Source organism: Manacus candei, unplaced genomic scaffold (assembly GCF_025592945.1).
Source record: "Manacus candei isolate 608988 ecotype Guabito, Panama unplaced genomic scaffold, ASM2559294v1 h1tg000071l, whole genome shotgun sequence".
Taxonomy (NCBI): domain Eukaryota; kingdom Metazoa; phylum Chordata; class Aves; order Passeriformes; family Pipridae; genus Manacus; species Manacus candei.
In genome coordinates this window covers 10,374,310-10,395,443 of record NW_026138119.1, presented here as the reverse complement: position 1 = coordinate 10,395,443, position 21,134 = coordinate 10,374,310, and the positions used below count along the sequence as shown (strand labels likewise).

At 59.8% G+C, this 21,134-nt stretch overlaps 1 protein-coding gene across 7 annotated transcripts in view; it reads right to left on the bottom strand.

Annotated features, from left to right (window-relative positions):
* Positions 1-1,857: 1,857 nt before the first annotated feature.
* The window catches only part of RGS3 (regulator of G protein signaling 3), an 85,994-nt gene continuing 66,717 nt past the window's right edge, over positions 1,858-21,134 (bottom strand). For 5 of the 7 annotated variants that reach the window (XM_051807901.1, XM_051807902.1, XM_051807904.1 and 2 more), the window contains 6 exons: positions 12,094-12,735; positions 8,616-8,689; positions 5,047-5,148; positions 3,985-4,046; positions 3,191-3,357; positions 1,858-3,096 (listed from right to left, as the gene is read on the bottom strand). In XM_051807901.1, coding sequence (XP_051663861.1) covers positions 2,911-3,096; positions 3,191-3,357; positions 3,985-4,046; positions 5,047-5,148; positions 8,616-8,689; positions 12,094-12,735 — 1,233 coding nt within the window. In that variant the 3' untranslated portion in view covers positions 1,858-2,910. Of the gene's footprint in view, positions 3,097-3,190; positions 3,358-3,984; positions 4,047-5,046; positions 5,149-5,261; positions 5,706-7,378; positions 7,705-8,615; positions 8,690-12,093; positions 12,736-21,134 lie in introns of those variants that run through there. The other 2 variants (XM_051807908.1, XM_051807907.1) reach the window with 2 other exon arrangements.

Genomic DNA, 21,134 nt, shown 5'->3' with positions numbered 1-21,134 from the left:
CAGTGGGGCTGTATCTCCATCCCAACCAGTGTCCCTCAGAACAAACCCTCTCCATGAACTGACCTTCCCCACCCAGTCCCCATCCAGATGCTCCAAGTCCCCCATATCCTTCGCCCTGAGGCACAAAGTCTTGGGGAAGCTGGCACAGCTCCTCTGCTGCAGCACAGAGGGGACTAAGCTGTGCTTCAGTGTCACCACAAGGTCCATGATGAGACCTCAGTGCTGCAGAGGGCACTGGCCATCCCAGGAAAACACGGGACAAGCACGTGGCATTTGCAGTTCTCAGCCCAGCCCTGCCTGTCCCTGCAATCGAGTGCTCCCCACACGTGGGGATGGGATGGTGTTTGCCCTTTGACCCAGTACCCTGCAGGTCAGCAATAAATTCTCTTACAGCAATAACCCCCCTCCTGCCACTCACCCAGGGCTATTTCCATCTGCTCCAGGGACTCACCCCACGTGCCCAGGGCTCCTCCTCTCACACACACCGGTGCCTCTGTCCCCTGCAGGGATCAAAGTCGAGCACCAGATTCCTGTCCCACACGTCCCAAGGCAGCTCCAGCCCTCCCTGCCTGCCTGGGCTGGGAGAATTCCCACGGGCAAGGCAGGTTGTAGGCTCAAAACACAGCGTGCTTTGGAGGCTGGGATGCTCCTGGGAATCAGCAGCACCACAGGACCTGGCACTGAGGGCAGAGAGAAGGCAATGGCAGGTACTGAGCTGCCCAGTACCCCCAGAGCCCTGAGCCCAGTGCCCCTGTGGCTGCCCCTGGGAGCCTGAGGACAAGGAGTGGGGGACCAACAAAGGAACTCTGCAAGTTTCCTAACACTGATGGCTTGGGGTGGAGTGAAGGGAGATCAGGGGAACATGGGGGACTGAGAAAGCAGGGACGTGCAAGAAAATCTGTGATGACTCCAGATATGGAGGGAAACCCTCCGAGCTGAGACAGAGAGGAGATGAAGGCTCTCAGCAATGCCAGGAGAAAGAGGAGGGTCTGGTTTGGAGGAGGAAGCTGGGACCCAGCAGCTCCAGGGTCAGTGACTGGGTCACACTGACCTCAAGCCTGGGGTGCCAAAAACAACTCCAGGAGAGCCACACAGGCATCCCACCAACCCTGATACCTGAGGGGAATCCTCAAGACCTGAGGGGAACCCTCAGCTCTGCCTCAGATTCCCCACCTGGCCACCACCTGCTGGCTGTTTAAAGAGGGGAAACACAGACAGTTCCCCAGAAGAGATGGCATCTGCTGGGCAGAGCTGATACCCAGGTGGCATTGCTGGGGCAGCCTGGGCATCTCCAGCAGCACCTCTGGGCAGCCATCCCATGGCTCAGCACAGCCCTGTGGCACCAGAAGCACATTCCTGAGTGATCACAAGCAGGTGAGGGACATTGGTGTTCTACCAAACACACCAGGAACAGCCTTTAAAAAACATTTGCATCCCACACCAGAGCTGCCAGGGTGCTGCCCTTGCTGGGGAGGAGCAGCCCTGCCAAGCCATGCACAGACCTGGAATAGCACTGCTGGGCTTTTTGTTGCTGCTTTTGGTGCATCCCCCGAGGGACCCAGAGCTACAGGAGGTCACTTGTGTGCCTGGGCATTCCCGTGGTCAGAGGTTCCTGCCCTGCCGTGTTTAAACAGTGACCACAGGCCTTGGGAACAGTCTTGCTTTGGGCAAAACTGTGTTCCTGCACCCAGGCCTGGCCTCAGGAGCATCTGGCAGCTGGTCCATCATAAAAAACAGCTCAGAAATTCATGGAACCAGATTTTCCCTTCTTTAGCCATGCACTAATAGGATTTTACACTCCTGGGTGAAGCGAGGGCTCCACCAGTGCCGACAAACGTGCCACAAAGAAAAGGCAGCTACAAGAAATTATATTCTCCTTTTATTTACCTATGACCATGACAATGTACTTTTTTTTTCTAGCTGCAGAGATGCTTTGCACTGTAAACTGGGAGGCAGGCAGTCCACCCCGCTCTGCCAGGGCCAGCAGGAACCCCCGCTTCCCAAAACACAGTATTGTTATCCAGAGTCAGGAGAGCGTCTGCTTCACAGAGCTGCTTTTCTCCATCGCCAAACCCTCCGTCGTCAGGGCATGAGATATATACACCAGGCTCCCCCAGCGGCCTGCTGCCAGGGAATGGTCTGTCAGGTAAAACCCGCTACTTACAAAATGTACACACCCAAAAAAAAAAGGCATCCACTCCGCCGGAGAACTCGGCCGCGACACACACAAATATTGCACTTGTCATCTGGGAACGGGAAAGGACACGGGGGTTTCCTATTACACAGTAATGTCCAGCTAGAGGAGGTCAATAAATAAACCAGGGGTGGGGTGGGAGGGGGTGGTCTGCACACCCCCCGCGCAGGGGGAGGACCCGGCTCTCCCTGCTCCCGGGGGACGAGCCGAGGAGGCTCCTGCAGCTGCTGCCGCGGGGCAGCCGGGAGGCACCACGGCACGGGGAAGCACAGCAGCATCCTGGGGCTGGGCCAGGCCACGAGGCTTTGATCCGGGGTGGTGTTCATGGTGGTGCTGTTGTCCCCCTCGCTGGAGCCCCGCTCAAAACTCCTCCTGGGCAATCTGGGATCACTCGCCGCCCTCCAGGAATGCTCACAGCCGGGGCACTGCTTCACAGTAGTCTCGTGGGAGCTCCCCTCCTGGCTAAAATCCACGCCGGAGTCACCCCGAAGGCGTCGTACCCGCGATGGAGCAGTACCAGACTGCTTGGTGTGTCGGTCCCCCTGGCCCCAAGCTCGGTGCCTTCAGCTGCCCCACGTCCGTTGCTGCAGGAATTATGGCTTGGGGGCACGAGTGGCAGCAGGAAAACACGCTCCCGCCGGCTCCCAGGAAGGCCTTCACTGCCCAACTCCATGTAAACACACAGCTCCCAGCCTGCCCCGAGACAGTCCTTGGGTCTACAGCGGGGAGCTGGCTTTCTTCTGGTTAATTATGTCCAGGTACAAGTCAGAGCGCAGGAAGCGGGGGTACGAGTCCTTCTCCATGAGCCCGTAAATCCTCTTCTGCGCCAGGTCGAAGCAGCTGCGGGTGATGTTCTGCAGGTTCTCCTTGGTGTGCTCCCGGGTGTAGGAGTCCAGGTTGACCTGCGGGCAGAGAGACCAGGGCTGATGAGCAGCTCCCAGGCAGGGAGCTCCCCGTGCCAGGGAGCCACGCGCCAGCGCGGGAGCCAGCCCTCACCTCCTTGCAGGACTGGATGGCGATGTACTCGGCAAAGATCTTCTTGGCCTTGGAGACCATCTTGGACTGGGATTTGATCTTCTTGAACTCCTCACAGGCCAGCCAGAACTCCAGGTTCTCCTCGCTGAACTCGGTGCGCAGGAAGGCCCTGAAGGCAGCGAGCCCGTCTGTGGGGACAGGGACATGTCTCTACTCACGGCTCCCAGGCAGGGAATGGCCCCACGAGACCCTCAGCCCAACAACCCTGCAAAGCTGCAGCCTAAACCACCTCCCCACACTGTGTCCTAAAAACCCCCTTGTGCAAACAGGCAGTGATGGCATTGCCAGGCCAGCACAGCAACACAACCCACCCGTGTGCTGAATCCACACCTCCAGCATGCACAGAGCCAAGAGGGAGGCTGGGCTGGAGTGGGGACAGCAACGGGGACAGGACCCCCTGGCCATCCCTATGGGCTGGGAGCAGGACATGACCATAATGTGGGGTCCCCCAGCTATGATATGTGAGAAGGGGATGTCTAAAGCAGCTCCTGTTCCACAGTCCCACTGCACAGACACGAATCACTTCCTCCCCAAACAGGGGGGCTGCAGCCCTGAGCTGCTCCCCTTGGCCTCTGTCACCAACTCCCTCCCTGGGCCAGGCAGGAGCAGCAGACAAGGGACAGCCTGATTTCTCTTCATGGTCTGTCCCCAAACACCGGAAGGGATTAACAGAGGAAATCCCAGCTTTATCCATGCACGTGACTGGATATTCCTCTGGCAGTAAACACAAGTGGAAGAGGTGGACATACACTTACATTTGTGCAGCAGCAGCTTCTCCAGGGAGTCTCCCCACTTGAGTGCTTCCTCGGGAGTGGGCCTGCGGGAGAAGGACGGAGCGTTGGCAAAGCAAAGCAGCAAAAGCCACTTTCACTGCCTGCTAAACATTTCCAGTGGCTAAAGCCAGGCTGTGTGCCCAGCAGGGCTGGTCCTGGCTCCCAAATTGGCCTCCTGCTCAACATTTCCAGTGGACAAAGCCATGCTGTGTGCCCCGGTGGGGCTGGCCCCGGCTCTCACATTGGCACTGGCACTGCCGGGGCAGCTGCAGGCAGAGCTGGGCTCTGCACCAGGCAGCACAACAGCAGCTCTGCCAGAGGGAAACCTCTGCCTTTAGACTGGCAGGAAGAGAATCCGACACAAGGAGGTCTGTGCAGGCAGCTGTGCCACTTGGGGTGCCTGAGCAAGAATTGGAAAAGTTCCGGGTGATGCCCAGGAGCTGCAGGAAAGTGGGATTTCAGCTGCCCCTGAAGCAGCCGGAGAAGCTGTCAGGAGCAAGAGCAGGGAGGGCTCGTCTCCAGCTGCTGGAGCATCTCCAGAGCAAAGTGGTTTTTCAAACCATCCTCCAGCTGGTTAAAGTTCCATGTACAGGCACTGGGAGATTGCTGCCATCAGGTACATTTCCAACACAAGCTGCTGCTGTGCCACTGCCCAGGCAGCACCTCCCACCCACTTGGGGGAATTTTCAGCCAAAAAGTATTTTTAATGCTCCTCCAGATACAAAAACTGCTTGTCCACAGCTTCCCTAAATGGGGTGAAACCAGCCTGCCAGGAGCTGAGGAGGTCCTGATTGCAGCTTGTCCCCAAGCCCCCACGGCCCCCGATCCCCACAAATCCCCATCCCCACAGCAGATGATCTATGATCCCCATGTTCTCCGATTCCCACGACTCCTGATCCCCACGGCCCCTGATCCCCGATCCCCACGGTCTCCGATCCCCACAGCCCCTGATCCCCACGGGCCCTGATCCCCTGTGTCTGTGGTCTCCAATCCCCACGACCCCCGATCCCCACGGCCCCCACTCCCCCCTCTCGCAGCACCTACTTGAGGGATTTGAGCACTTTGTCCAGCTTGCCGGAGGGGTTGGCTCCGGGGGACTCGTTCCTCCGCCGAAAAATCCCCAGCCGGTTCTTCATGTCCTTGGCTCTAGAGAGAAGAGCAACTCTTAGCAGGCGGCCGAGGGGTCGGGGGTGGACACCCAGCACCCAGGGGGGACCCTCCGGCAGCCTCTCCCCGTTCTCCCGGCGCCCTCCACCTACTCCTTCATGGTGTGCCGGCGCTGCAGGCTGCCGTTGTGGGGTCTCTGCACCGCCAGCAGCATCTCGGCGTGGAACTCCAGCGGCTGGGGCTTGGAGAGGTCTCGGAAGAAGGGCATGGCTGCAGGGGTAGCCCCCGCGGGGAGCGGCGGCTCGGGCGCGGGGAGCGGCCAGCGCGGGGCCGGGAGGGCTCTGCCCGGGGCTTTAAACGCGGCGCGGGGCGGGGGGGAGCGAGGGCTGTGTCAGCCCCGCCGCTGCTTCGGGCGGCTCCGCCGTTGCTGGGGAAACTTGAGGAAAGGTGGAAAAAATCAGCGCCGAGGAGGGCGGATAGTGGGGCCTTTTCAAGAGACGGCGGGGAAAAATATTCGCGGCGAGGATTTACGAGGGCTATTTATAGAGCGCAGGAATCCCGGGAAGGCAGCGGGGCCGGCGATGGGGCGGAGCGGGATGAGGAGCAGAGCAGGGACAGCAGCGCTGCCCTGTGTCCCCGCTGCGTGGACAGGGCTGGGCACCCGCTGGCGCTCACGTGTCTCCGGTGCCAGCCCGGGACGGGCAAGGCCGTGGGGACATTCCCGTGACAGGGTGGTTGGGACTGGCAGCGAATGGCACCGACGGGCGCTGGGGCAAAGACACCCCACGCCGTCCCTGCTCAGGTCCCCGCTCTGCTGTCCCTGGACGGACAGACCGATGTGCACCCGGGCACAGGGCTCAGGGTGCCCCCGGGAAACTGCCGCCAGCACAAAGCAGGACAAAGATTTTTGGCAAGTGCCATGGGAAAATGAGACCCCCGCAGCCCAGCCCAGCCCCAGCCCGGCCCTGCGAGGGCTGCCCAGGGCCAAGGCAGGGACAGGAGGTGCGGGAGGGACGGGGAGGACGCGCGGACGGTGCTGTCCCCTCGTGGCACAGCTCGTGCATGACACGCCGGCACAGGAGCAGGGACACCCAGGGTGGCCTGGGATGCTCATCCTGCACCCACCACCAAGGCCACCAGGGCGGATGGGACCTCAGGGCGGCATGGCCAGGTCACCCCTGCCACCTCCCACGGGTTGCACAGCAGTGGGTGTGCAAAGACGCTCAGAGGAGCCACCTCTGCCTGGCCAGGCCATCCCAGGGCTGGCGAGGAACATGAGAGGCACAGGAGGGATTCAACACAAGGGTGCAACCCAGACCCCAAGTGATACTCTCCAGACCCACAGCTCTCTCCAGTCCTGGGAGGGTAAAATACAGCGATCCACAGGGAAAAAAAAAAAAGAGCTGCAGCAACCACAGAGATCAGTCCCTCAAGTGCTGAGCACCCTGAGCCATGGAAGGATTGTAGAGGGCAATAACCCCCTCCCCAGTCCCCAGTGCCATCCATGCCCTCAGGAGGGACATGGACAGTTTTGCTGCCTTCACACCACCTGGGCTGTGGTTCCAGCAGGACACACATCCCATCGCTGCCAGCTGCCAGGCACCAGCTCAGCACTAACGTGGGAAAAGCAGATCCAAACACAGAGCCTCACACTCCAAACACCATCTGCCTCCCATTAGCGCCCTGCCAGCACTGCCGGCAGCCCAGGACCAGCCACCACACGGGACAAGCCGTCCCACACACCCTCCAGCAACAACAATTTTAGCAGTGTTCCCAGTTTAGCAGGGCAGCAGCCCGGCGCCCGGCAGGGCTGGCAGAGCACTGAACAGCCCTTGTGTGTGTGGCACACGTGGGTCACCTCACCCGCAGAGCCCTGGGCACAGTGCCAGCTGGCCACACACTGGGCTTTGGGGCTCGCAGGTGATCGTGGCTCGTGGGTGGATTTTCCAGCTGCAACACACCAGCAAGCACCTCCTAAGGACGTTCCCCGACTTACACGTGCTGCTCCTCTTGCAAATAAAGAGCAAGTGGCACCAACCCAGGCTGTGACAGCCCTGGGCACACACAGCCCACAGCTACAGCCAGACTGCAGGATGTCTCAGCAAAAACAATTCAATAAAAAATTGCTGGTTTCACTCTGGAGTTGCCTCCACAAAGTGACCTGCCCCTGCCCCCAAACGTGACCGCAAGGTCGTACATCCCCCCGCACTGGTGCAAACCACGCCCCGCACAGCACATCACCCTTCCTCGCGGGATGCTGCGGTCCTACCTTTCCAGGTATTTTTCGGAAAAGTCCACCATGGCGCGGTACATGGGGCCGGCAGCGCTGCCGGGATGGGAGGCGAGTGCCGAGCCCCGGCACTGGCACCATAAATACCCCCGCGGGCGGCTGGCACAGCCAATAGCCGGCTGTGCGATGGCAAGAGGCTCCCCAGAGCATCCACTGCCGGCTCAAGGTGAGGAGAAAACCCTCTGTGCAACCGCCCCTGACCCCGCTAAGCCGGGGGGGCTGAGCCTCCCCCCGCCAGCCCGATTCCCCCAGCGCCGCAGGAACACGCGGACAGAGGGACGGCCCTGCTGCAGGGATGCGTTTTCATTTCAAGTGCTGGGGGGGAGAATAATAAAAAGGGCTAAAAATAGGCGGCTGCGGCGAGGAACACGCGGGACAACAGTGCCGCTCGCTGGCAGGAGGCACAGCCGGCCGGGGCGTCGAGCTGCGTGCACAGCCCCTGTGCTCGGCCCCCTCGCACCCCCTGAGCCGCTCACACCACGTGCAGCTCCTCCACCTGCCCGCAAACACGTGTCCCAGGGCACAGGTCCCAGCCAAGGGGACCCCTGTGGCCGTGACACCCCAATCTGGCGTCGCGTTCCCAAACATCCTCCCCCCCTCGGCTGCAGCTGTGCTCATGGCAAGCAAAGGCCACGGCTGCCTTGTCCTTGCCCAGAGCCACTTTTTGGCAGCCCAAAGCCTTACCAGGAGAGGTGGAGGGGCTGCCAGCGTGCCTCAGTGGTCCCCGTGCTCACCGCTCCCACCACGCTGCCCGCACACTTCGATGTGCCGCAAGGTTTGGAGCCTGACCCGCAGTGGGAAACCCCCCCATTCCACCTCCCCATTCCTCCTACCCCCCCATTCCACCTCCCCATTCCTCCTCCCGGCGTGGGGCCAGCGGGAAGGAGGCCCCCAGCTCAGATTTCACCATTTGCATGTCCTCTCCCTGAACCCTGGAAGCTGTTTTCCCCCAGGCCACCAGCAAGAGCTTGTGTCTTCCCCCTGTCAAAGAACAGGGGTGCTCCCAAAGGGGCTGTGCAATGTCCCCAGCACTCCACCACCATCCTCCCCAAAAACCACTCTCTGTCTGAAGTGAGCCTTTTTCTGTCCAGAAAAGTCTGGGGGAACAAGACAGGGAGGACCCCAAAGGCTGCAGGGACCAGTGAGGCTCAGAAGAGGTGTCTGACCCCACAAACAGCCCTGGTACACCCTGATGCCACCCCAGTGTGACACTTACAGGCTCCTGCTCCGTTTCTTGCGGGAGGTCTCGTCCCCTTCATCACAGCTGCACTCGGGGTCGGCTCCACTCAGCTGGGGGGGAACAGAGAAACAGAGTCTGTCTCATCACACCAGCACCCCCCACAGTGTCACTCTGTGTCACCAACCAGCAGGGCCAGCATCCCCTGTGGTCCCTGCAGACACACAGCCCAGACCCATGGCATCCTCAGGACTCCTTTCAATGGCAATGCAACAGGACCAGCTCCTCTCTGCTCTGGTACGGGAACTCCCCCACTCATCCTGTGCCACCTTCAGTCCATGGTGTTCCTGGAGCATCCAAGGAGATGCCACAGTTGGTGGCCCAGGTACCCTCCAGGTTCAAGATGCTGACAGTGGTACCTCCTGTGGGGAGGACACCCACATCCCCATTCCTGATGCTCCTATTCCTGCTATCTTGAGTAGGCACAAGAACCCCTTCCCAGCCTGCAGAGCCCCCCAGAAGCAGGCTGGGCATCCAAAATCCATCAAGAGTCCCCCAGAAGTCCCCAAGCAGGAAGAAATCGGAGCAGTTCAGCCATAACTGAATCATATAATTGCAGTTTTCAAGGTCGAGGAACACCCAGAGGGCTGCACTCCCTGACCACCACCCTAGGGCAGCCTGGGCAAACCAAGGGGACCTGGGATGTGCCACAAGCTCAGGGCAGCACCAGTGCAGCCCCCGAGTCACAAAGCCTGGGGCCGGGGGGGCACCCCTGGGATCACCACAGCTCGGGGGCTTCAGCAATCGTTCCATTGCAGAATGAGACTTGGAAGATGCTCACGGCCGGCCCCGCATCCGGCCCCACCCCACAGCCCGCTCATCCCCGCGCTCCCGGGGGCTGCCAGGCGCTTTCCAGGACCATCTCCCGGCGGCCAGGCCGTGGGAACCCTCTGCACGGCCCCGCAGCGCCGGGCCCGGGGCTTCTGACACTTCCTTCCATTCTGCGCCCGGCTTTCCGGAGCTCACCGGCCCCGAACAATGCGGCCCTCGCGGAGCACCTTCCCCGGGCACATCGGCCCGGCCCGGCCGGGGCCACACGCAGCCGGGGCCGCTTCCTGCCATTGTCCGGACAGGCTCGGGGACAAAAGGCAGCGGCGGAGCTCGCCCGGGGAGTCCCAGCGCTGCCGGCCACAATGCCTTCCCAAAACAACCCCCTCCCAGCCCCGCCGCGGGGAGCAGGGGAGAGGGGAGGCACAGCGGGCACCATGGCATTGAAAAGGGACACGAAATGAGCCCCTCTGAAACGCTCCCAGAGGGGGAAAACAACCAAGAGCCTTGATGAATGTGGTGGCCCTGGCACAAAGGTACTTGGCAGCTGAGTGGGGATCCATATGGGAATTGTACATCGCTGTCCTGCTTCAAAAACCTCAGAGGTTTCATCAAACTATTCAAAGGCACAGCCCAACAAAAGTCCCTTCACAGCGTAGGCAGGAGGGTGGCAGTAGCCCAAAATCCCATGCATGTGGTGGCCCAGGACCATGCCCAGCTCCCCTGACCACTGTGGACCCTCTGCAACCAGCCAGAGCAGGTGATGGGAGCAGGACAGTGGGAGCAGGACAGTGGGAGCAGGACAGTGGGAGCAAGTAGTGGGATCAGGCAATGGGAGCAGGACAGTGGGAGCAGGACAGTGGGAGCAGAGTGATAAGAGCAAGCAGTGGGAGGAGGGTAACAAGAGCAGGCGATGGGTGCAGGCAGCCCATGGGAGCAGGCAGTGGGAGCAGGCAGTGGGAGCAGGGCAACAGGAGAACAGGAGAAGGGCAATGGGAGCAGGCAGAGGTGCCCCAGGAGGGTACGTGGACAGTGGTTTAAGGCTCCAGGCAGCCAGAGCTGCTGCAGGGCTGGAAGCAGGAGCTGCAGGAGGTGCAGCCACCACACTGCCCTCACCACCAGCACGGGCTCCCCGATCCCTGCTCCAAAAATCCCAGCCTCATCTGCACCGGGGCAGTTCAGTCCTGGAGGAGCTCCGTTTATGCACCCAGATCAGCCCAGGAAGTGCAGCTGGAGCCCCCCGGGGCAGGAGCGGGGTCCATTCCCATTGTCCCTCGGCAGTGTCACACAGCCCAGCCCGCCCCGGCAGCGCTGGAGCAGCGGCAGAGCTGCAGGCCCGGGGCTGCACACACAGGGGCACTGTGAGCCCTCCTTCCAGGGACTGTCACAGCAGCACCAACGGGACCGATCAGCAGGCACTGACACTGCCACCTCCTCCCTCTTCGTCTGCGACAGGCAGTGAGGGTGTCCCTGACACAAAGGTGACCTTTCTTGATGGGGGGAGGGAAGGGGGCAGGTTTGAACCCCCCAGCCCAAAACATCACCCTCCAAGAGGGTTTGGGCTACCTTTAGGCACAGCAGCATCATGAGTGGTGCTGTCAGCCTGGGAAGGGCTCTCACCAGCTGGAAGGGGACTCTGAGCACAAAAAGTGCTCCAGGAAACAGCATCAGAGGTGGCTTCTCAAGCAGCAACAGCTTGGCAGGAAGAGGGTTAAGCACACCGTGGTTTAACCCCATCATGGGTTTAACCTGAGCGTGGGTTTAACCCCAGGACTCTGTACCAGCCTCCACCGAGCAGAATGTGACCCTGCTTTCTACAAGATGATCCTGAGGGGCATGACATGGTCCTCAGCTGGGTAATGAGATCCTGAGCTGGGTAATGAGGTCCTGAGCAATGCACTGCAGTCCTGTGCCAAGCACTAGAGCCTTGGGCAGCACCCACAGCTGTGGGGCAGGAGGATGGAGCTGGTGTGGGCTCAGCAGGGCAGAGCAGGGTGTGGGGCTGGTGCCATGGGAAGGCCACTCTCAGCACCCACTGGGGTCACCCAGAGAGAACAGGAACAGCAGCACCTCCTTTGTGTGATCTCTGCAGTAGCACATTGTTTCTTGCAAAAGCACAGCCAAGGCCAGCTCTGCTCTGGGGGCACAGGGAGCACCCCAGACCAGTCCTGTGCAGAGCTCCCTCAGCACAGCCTCAGCTGCTCCTCCTGCATGGCAGGGTCAGACATCATTGCTGACCACAACTATTCTCCGAGATGGGCCCCTCAAAGCCGTGCAAGGGGCTGGTGGGGCAGAGACCCACACTGCTCCTGGCATCCCCTGCACCCTGGGGAACACTGTCACCAGAGGCTCTCTGGAGCTCAGCTTTTCCCTGTCCTCACTGCTGCTGTGAGCAGCTCTTTGCAAGCACAGACACCTTTGCCTCCACCAGTCTCAGTGGGAGTGGCTTCCCAGGATACAGGACCCTGCAGGGTCTGGACACACTGGTGGGAGATGCCCCCCACGGCCCCAGCACACGGGTTCTGGGTGACATCCCCGGGGTGTTAAACATCTCCCAGAGCAGGTTGACAGTGGCAGGGCCCTTCCTGACCCCTCAGGGTGGCCATGGAGTGATGGGCCACATGCCAGGATACCTCCATCCCAGGAGTGTCCCCCCACAGCCAGGCGGAGCCAGCACCCCCTCTCATACCTTCCTGTGGCCCGAGAACAGCAGCGTGAGCTGGTGGATGGAGCCGCCGTTCTTGACGAGCTCCTTCTTGAGGGTCCTGGGGGAGGGCAGTGCCCAGCGGGCCGTGGTGCCCTGGCTGTCGGAGCAGTTGAGGGTGGTGTCCGAGGTGAAGCAGTGCCCCTTGGCCTCCTGCAGGAGGCTGCCCTCGCTGTGGGTGCGGCGCCGCAGGGAGCCCTGCACGCTCAGTGTGTACCCGGGCTGGCAACCCGACGTCTCGATCATGCTGCTGCGCTTCACCTCGTTCCTCTCCAGGTACTGCTCGTCACTGTCCTCCTCCTCGTCCTCCTCCTCCTCATCTTCCTCCTCCTCATCGTCGTCCTCCCCGTCCGTGGTGCTGCCCGCCACGCCGGCCACGCTCTGGCTGAAGGTGCTGTCGAGGCGCAGCTCCGGGATGACGAAGGCTGGCAGGGAGCTGGGCTGCTCCTCTCCCTTTGCAGTGGCCACTGGCTGCTTTTCCACCAGGAGAGGGCCCTGGGTGGCTCCCAGGGCATCCCAGGGCTCGGCCGGAGCCGGTGCCTCGGCAGCCGGAGGAGCATCACCCACGGTTGCCTTCCCGTCCTCCGAGTGCATCTGCCCCAGCTTCTCCGTGTCTGTCTCCAGCATCTGCCCAGAGGAGAAGACAGGAAAGGATGAAGGCAGCAGCACCCCAAATCTCTCTGGCCACCTGCCTGGGCAGCCTTTCTGCTCCTACCATCCCAGCTCCAAGGCTGGCACAATGTGTACAACCCTAACGGTGCTCCGGCGGGGTGGGATGGCATTGTTCCCATGTCCCCAGGTGGTGCCAAGCTGCTCTGCCCTCAGCTGCTCCTGATCCCTGGAGCACTGGGTTCTCCCACCCGGCAGGAGCGGGATGGGGCCACCCAGCTCCCCCCTCCAGCACCCAGCAGCACAGGTGGGTTCTGAGGAATCCCAAAGTGCCAGTGCTGGGTGGCTCAGCCCAGCAGTGCTGCCAAGCTCAGCTCCAGCCACATCATCCTCACTCTGATGGCTCCAGGTCTCCTGGGAGCTGCTGGAGGGGCTCAGCCCTGCAGGGATCTTCCCCAAGGGCAGCAGAGACATCCAGCAGCTCTGTCCAGCAGCTCCAGCCCCTCCTGCACCATGTTATTAAATGCTGAAGGGAAGGGCTGGACTCTGTCCATCTCTGGATTGCCCAAGCTCAGCCCAACCACGGCTGTGGGGCTCCCCAGTAAAACCACAGCCACTCTCATCAGCTTAAAAACCTTCAGGATGGTTTTTCCAGCTTTCCTCTGCTGCTGGGAAAGGCCTGAGCAAGCTCTGTCCTTTTAAAGGGAAAAACCAAGAGTAGCTGAAGGGAAAAACCTCCAAGGTTTTTTTTGTGAGCAGGAGGAGGGAGCCTGTGATGAGCCCTCCCCTGCCAGAACAGGGTCCTGTGGGATTTTTCCATCTAAGCTAAAGGGGTAAAAACAGCTCAGCAAGGAAAGAAGACCAAAGGAGAGGAAAATCCTCCCTTTGGGAAGCAGTTCTCACCTACAGAGATCGTGTAGGGATGGGCCAGGGGCTGTTCCACAGGAACACCCCCAAGTAACAATTCACCCAGAAAAGAAGTGACTATTCCCAGCTGAGTCCAAGCCTTTTCACCAGCCTGATGGCAACCAGAAAGCTGGAGTTAGCAAAGCCACCTCCCTTTGTACAAATTAAGTTGACTTCAGCTTCAGAAAGAGCAGCAGCCCTGGGAATCGACCCATCTGGCCTCACCTCCCATTGGGAAGAGGCACACATGGAGCAGACAGAGCTTGTATCCCTGTTGGGGGTCCCACCTCGTGACAGCAGAGCCCTGTGAGCCACCCCTGGGACAGAACAGGGGTGTGGGGATGACAGCCCACCCCTGGCTATCCCCAGGCAGCTGTGTGCAGATGCTGGGCTGCTGCTGTGACACCCCCAGGGAACACTGGAGGGGTGTGAGCCCCACTCTGCACAGAGGGGACAGTCAGAGGCCGTGGGCACCCCGCAGCACCCACGGGCACCTGCCTGAGCTCACGGGTCAAAGAGGTTTCCAGAAAGATGCTGGAGTTCAGTGCCACAGCCAGTGGGCAGCACACAGAGGAGCTCACACATGTCCACCTGTGTGTGCCTTGTCCCTTTTTGTCACACCCACAGTGTCCCCATGGCACCTGTAGCACAGACAGCACCTGCTCTGTCCCCCTCCAGCCTGTCTCGCCCCAGACAGTGATTCAGCATCACCTGAACTCCCCCAGTGAGTCTGAAGATTAAAATTCAGAGACCATCATGTCCTTGGCCCCACATGTGACATCCACCCATCCATGAAACAGCTGGATTTGGAGGGAGGCACAAAGCAGATGCTGCACTGACCCCATCCTTGGGGCTGTTTCACTGCCCCCACAGTAATTCCCTGTGAAAAGGGAATGCTTCCAGACTTGCCAGGCAAGGATGCTATTTGCACCAGAATGTGCTTTAATAATGCTGTTTATGTTTTATTTGTCTTGCAATCACTGTCATCATTATTTCATGAAATAATTAGAGGAAAAACCCACACAGCCCTCAAGTCCCTCCCCATAAAACTCTCCCTCCCAAAACAGCTGTCTATCTGTCCAGTCCTTCTGCTTCATACTGCTGGGTGCCCATATCAGATAAGGGCCTAGAAGGAAATGAACAGCTCCTTTAAAATGAGAGACATTTGGGGATTAAATTAAATCCCTGCACTAATTCAATCAGAGACTCTGCTGCTCTTCTCTGGCATGGAGGGGATGAGCAGGAGCCTCACCACCGAGAGAGGGTTGGTTCCATCTCAGGCTGAGAGCATTGCCAGGGCTGAGAGCATTGCCAGGGCTGTGAAATCCTGTCTGCACAGGGAGGGCCATGGCTGAGCTCAGCTCAGCATCACCTGATGTGGGGCAGAGACAGGGAAGGAGGCAGCAGTGATGCCATCCCAGCCAGCCTGGGCCTGGCTAGAGGCACCAGGGACTTCATCAGCACAAAGCCAAGGGCCACCTTGCTGCCCAAAGCTGATTTGGGACATCAAGGACAGGGTTGTGACCAGGTTTCATAGGAACACTGACTGGTTTGGGTTGGAAGGAACATTTAAGGTCATCCAGTTCCACCCATGGGCAGGGACACCTTCCACTAGCCCAGGTTGCTCCAAACCCCGTCCAACCTGGCCTTGGACACTTCCAGGGATCCAGGGGCAGCCACAGCTTCTCTGGGCAACCTGTGCCAGGGCCTCCCCACCCTCACAGCCAAGAATTCCTCCCCAATATCCCATCTAACCCTGCCTCTGGCAGTGGGAAGCCATTCCCTGTGTCCTGTCCCTCCATCCCTTGTCCCAAGTCACTCTCCAGCTCTCCTGGAGCCCCTTTAGGCACTGGAAGGGGCTCCAAGGTCTCCCCAGAGCCTTTTAGCAGCTTTTCCAGTACCCAAAGGGGTTGGCACCTTCTCACCATCATTGTGGCCAAGGGGCTGCAGGAGGAGGCAGCAGGAGGAGGCCGTGCTGGTGCTGTCTGAGCAGGGAGGTGCTGTCCTTCCACCTCACCACCCAAAACATCCCATGCTCTCCCTGCAGCAGCAGTAGCTCAGGAGCCAGCAGCCAACATCTGGATTTCTCCATTTGCCGTGTCTTGGGCTCGCTGCTCTCAAGCCCTGGGTGTCCCTGGCCTCAGGGTGCAGGTTTCCCTGTTCTCAGCATCTGGCTCTCCCTGCACCCAACACGTTGCTCTTCCCATTCCCAGCATCTGGGTTTCCCTCTCTGGAGCTGGGCAGGCCCAGGGGCTTTACATCCTGCCTGGAGGACCTCACACTTCACTGTTTCAGTTTCTAAGTGGCCAAGGCAGAATGTTCCAAGAAGGGGAAGAGAAAGCAGAACAAAAAGCTGCCTGCAGGCCCCAGGATGGCTGTCTGGGGGGACTTTAGGGAAGGAGGATGATAGGTCTGAGACCAGAACAACAGCAGTAGAGTCCCTGACACTGACCTCCCCATTGAACAAGCCTTGACCCACTCCAGAAAAAGCCAACACCACCCTGCCTGCTCCAGCATCCTGAAATCCTGCACCTATAACCCACTTCCTGGGCTCCCTTTGCCTTTGAGGGTCACTCACTGACACAAAAATTCAAGTTTTTTCGTGTTTTTTTTCAAGTTTTCTTGAAACCAAAACAGGTGAGAAGTACTGCAAACCCTCTGCTCCTTGGTCTGTAATTCAAGCAGGTTTTTTCGAGCTGCTCGCAACTAGGATGTTCTAGTTCCCCAGCAGAGCAAATTTCAACCACCAGATGTGAGTTTATCAGCACAGCCTCAACTTCTCCAACATTTTTTTTAAATACTGTGGCCTTTCTGGTGGCCCACAGCTGGGATTTCCAGCTGGGAAAACACCAGCCATGGAGACAGCCCAGTTGTGAGCTGGAGCCTGTCCTGCCCTCCCCTGGTGCTGCCAGCACTCACACTGCCAGAAGGACCATGACATGTGGCATTCCTTTAAATCCCCAGCTTGGGGGAGGTCAGGGATTTTTTTTGAGGCTCTCAGCTTCTAATTTCAAAGTCTCTGCTCTTCACAGTCATGGAGCCACAGTGGCTCAAGTAATGTCTGGACAGAGGGATATTGAATTCAGCCTTTCCTGGCTCCTGATGGGAATGTTCGGGTTTTCTCTTTCTCTTGTGCTAATGCTGAGGATGAGGAGGTGAAACACATCTCAAAGAGCTGCCCTGAACCCAGGTACCTCCTCAGCCAAAACCAGGGATCGGGAGAAGCAGGGAAGTCCCTGCAGGTAATGGACATGGATGTGAGCAGGAGAGCAAAGGACACAGGGCTCCAACTGCACTCTCACCCTGGGAGGAGTGAATGAACCTCCCAGGATATCCTGGAAGAGCTGATCTCGTGGGCTGTCCCCAGACCATGGCAGCAGCCTCATCCTCTGTGTGTCCCATGGAAGAACCTCTCCAGCTTCTCTTCAACCCTCTTCAATCTACCTTTGCTCAAAGGTGCCTCCCCTGCCCCCAGAAGTGTTTAACTCCATGAGAATGAGACCAACTCCCAATCCAGGGGTATTTTGGGAGATATGCAGAGGCTTTGCTGCTGGCAGTGGGCTCCCTGTGCTGGAAGGAACATCCCTCCCTCCCCACAGCAGATGAATTGCAGGGAAACAGCACCTACATCCCCCAGGGAAACATCAACCTTTCTGAAGTAGGAAGGAAAATATTACAGTTACAATATTACAATTCCAGGTCTTAGCATGGGACAAACTGTGCCCAGATCCATCAGATCAGAACTGTGAAATGCTCCCCAGCCGTTGATGGTGAGCACCTCAGGATCCAAAACGTGACCACTGAGAACCAAGGAAGGTCATGGCTACAGGGAACAGCATCCAACACACAGCACGGGGCTGAGGGGATGAAAATAAAGCCAGAAATGCAAAGCAGAACTACCAAAACTTGAGAAAATCTTCAGGGGAGTCATTTTGGAAGTGGTCACTAGGAGCATCCCCCGAGCAGCTCTGCTCCTCACCGTCCTGAGCCACGGTGGCTCTGCGGGGCCAGAGAGAGCCCAGGGCTCACTGCACAGCCCCTGCTTCATTACTGCACCATGAATAATTGATACAGAGCAATTAGTGTAACAGCAAAAGCGGTGCGGGTGTAGAAACCCAAACAGCAGGACCTGACAGCGCCTAGGGCAGGGCAGCAGGGAGGGATGTGCGGCTCCGATGGGAGACCACCCCAAAAACCCTGGGCTTGAGCTGCCTCAGAGCTCTGGCATGCAAAGGCCTCCCCGAGGGAGGAACGACCCCGTGCCAGCAGCCTGCACCGACCCCACTCCCAGCCCTCCATCCCCAGCGGGTCGCCGTGCACGGGGCTCTGCTCGGGGCATCGCCCACCCCCGGCGCTGCTCTGAGCCCCTCCCGGAGCCGCTCCCTCCCCCAAACGCGGTGGGAAGCAGGAGCCGACGCTTAGGCGAGGGCAGCAGCCCGGCAGGATGCGGGGGAGGGAGCCCCGTCCGCAGGTGAACCTCGCACCCCGCAGTTCGGTGTAAGCCCCGCGGAGGGGCTCAGCCAACAGCCCGGGGCCAGCCCTCCCCACGCCGAGTTACCAGAGCCCTGAGACCACCGCAGCACCGGCTGCCGGCCCCGAACCACAGCTGGCCCAGCAGTCCCAGCTCCAAACCTCAACCCATCCCTGCCCGGTGCCCTCCATCCCCGCCGAGGCTCTGAGCACATGGCTCCGATTTCAGGGGTAAGGGCTGGATTTGCTGGTCAGTCCCCAGTGCCAGGGCACAGAGGGTATCCAAAGGGCTGTCAAAGTCCCGGGGCAGAAAGCCCACATTGCCAGCACATTGCAATGCTGATCCCACAGCAAGAGCCAGACGATGCCAACGGCACAGCCCAAATTTGAACAGGAACCTCAAAAAGTCCCCGTTGCTACAAAGGCACCTTCGCTCCCTCATTCCCCACCCTTCAAGCCCAGCCCGGCAGCAAAGGAACTGGGCAGGAGCCACAGGTTCCCCAGGAGAGAGCAGGGACCAGCCCAGCTCAGGGGAAACAGCGCAGGGAGCAGAGCAGACGCCTTGGATCTACAAGGACATCAGTGCTCCCGACGCCGCTTCCTCAACCTGTGCGCAGATCCTGCCCAGCAAAGGGTCCAGCCCTCGGGCTGCAGCCTCTGAAAGCAAAACCTACCAAATGCAGGCTCTCAGTTGCATCCCAGCAGCGCGGGCCAAGCGAGCAGCAGCTCCCCCGGCAGCCCCGGCCCCGCCATGTGCCCGCAGCGCCGGCTCGGTGGATGCTGGCGCAGCGCTGGCTCTGCCCCCGCCGTTATTAATGTCCGTGTCAAGCAGCGGCTGAAGCCGCCCCAGCCTCTCCCAGACACGGCTCCCTCGTGCCCCTCGTGCTATTTACGGCTCTGCCAGCACTCCCTGGAGGTAACTATTACCTGCTGATGGCAGTGGACGGCCGCTCTGCCTCGGGGAAGAGCCATACATCACCCCGAGAGCTGTCACAGCTCCCCTGCTCCTGCCCTGTGCCCCCGAGCGACACCGAGCGCAGACCGGTCCCGGTGCTTCTGCTCAATGAAACTCTGCTGCAAGTTCGCAGGTGGTTTTTTTCCCAAACCGATTCCTGTGGCAAAGGGACGGCTCTGAAGCAGGAGATGCTCTGCAGTGGGGCACTCTGCCCTCTGCACCACAACCCCTGTGAGCAGCTCGGCCCTGATGGGCAGTGACAGGGAGGATAAATGGGCAGGGTGGTGTATGGTCTCCATCCAGGGGACAGCCCCCCCCCGATCATCTGCCCCTCCTCTTCTCCCACCAGAGCCAGTGCCCTCTCATGACACCCCCACACACCGGGCTGGGGACCCAACTGCCTTCCCTGGGCATTTCTCCTCCTGGGATCACACTTTATTGACCAAGACAAGCAAGTTGTCCTGATGGCTACAGGGAGAGAGTGCAGCGAGGGGTGTGCAGTGAGGGGTGTCCACAGTGAGGGGTGTGCAGTGAGGGGTGTGCACAGTGAGGGGTGTGCACAGTGAGGGGTGTGCAGTGAGGGGTGTGCACAGTGAGGGGTGTGCAGTGAGGGGTGTGCACAGTGAGGAATGTGCACAGTGAGGGGTGTGCACAGTGAGGAATGTGCACAGTGAGGGGTGTGCACAGTGAGGGGTGTGCACAGTGAGGGGTGTGCACAGCCACTCTCACAGAGGAGCTGGTGGTTATCTGCCCCATGGCCACCGTTCACTGATGGGCCCTCACTGCCACAGCGACAAGCTGTGCTTCAGCCCTCCTCCAGCACAGACTTGGGGCACACACGTATCTCCCTGCTCCCAGCCAGCTGCAGCCTCCTGAATGCTCCTGGGATGGAGCAGAGGAAATGTGCCTCCTTTTCCTCATAGCTACAGTGGCACAGGAAAGGTAGAGGCTGCTGTCACTGGATACAGAGCTGAGCTCAGCTATGCAATGTCACCATGGACAGCAGAGACATGACATGGCCACCGCAGGGCTGTGCTCAGCACCTATCCTGCCTGCACTGGAGAAGGGAGCTGGGCCTGCTGAGGTTTGTGCCTGACTGTTCCCTGAGGCCACCTGGCTGGCTGCAGGTCTGTGGGACACAGGATGTCACCACACTGTGGGTGCCCAGCTGTCCCTGAGACTCAGAGCACCCCCAGCCTGGGGTTCCCTGGTCCCTCTCAGTCAGGAGTGAAGCAGCCACCACTCAAACCTGCCCAGAGTCACCACACTGTGTCCATCATGGTGACACAGCTCCCAGGCTGGGCACCAGCTCCTGCCTGCAGCCTCATCGACCCGGGCACCCTGCGCCGCAGGGCGAGCGCGGTGGGACCGGAGATGGTGAGATGATGTCTGGGCCATAAATATCCCTGGCAGCAAAAAAGCAGAGGGGTGGGGAAGGGGCAGGAGGCAGCAGATCCTGCCATTGGCATTCAGCCCACACCCTCAGCATCCTTTCCCTGCCGTGGTGACTCGGTGCTGCTCAGCCAGGGAATCTTCCCACAGCGCAGTCAGCAGGGGCAGAGCATTGTCCCCTGGGCAGGGTGAGGGAGGTGACAGCTGGAGCATGAGATGATGCATTCAACCACTGCGGAGCCACTGGGAAGGACTCATCCCAACACCACTTACACAGGACCACGAGGTTGGCGCTGGAAGCTGTTCCTGCTGCCAGCAGAGATCGCTGGAAGGAAACATCCACTGAGAGGAGGGGACCTGGCAGAGCAGCTCTGCTGCAACTGGCTCCAAGAGGGCCAGAGCCACACACAGGACAGAGGAATCCCAAATGGCACCAAAACCAATACTGGTGGCTCCGAAGCCACACAGAGCCCTCCTGCAATGGTGCTGGCAAGCCTTGCCCTGCTGCTCCATCAGGAAGGTGCTCATTGCAGGACAGGACACCAAGACTCACAGAAGGCCAGAGGATGCCCTGGGGGCAGGAGGAACCTGTGCCTTCCAGTTCCACACCACTCTGGGCATCACCACCCAAAACCCCCTGGCATTTCGAATAGATCCTTTGACTTTGCAAAGATATCAGGGCTTGAGTAACTTT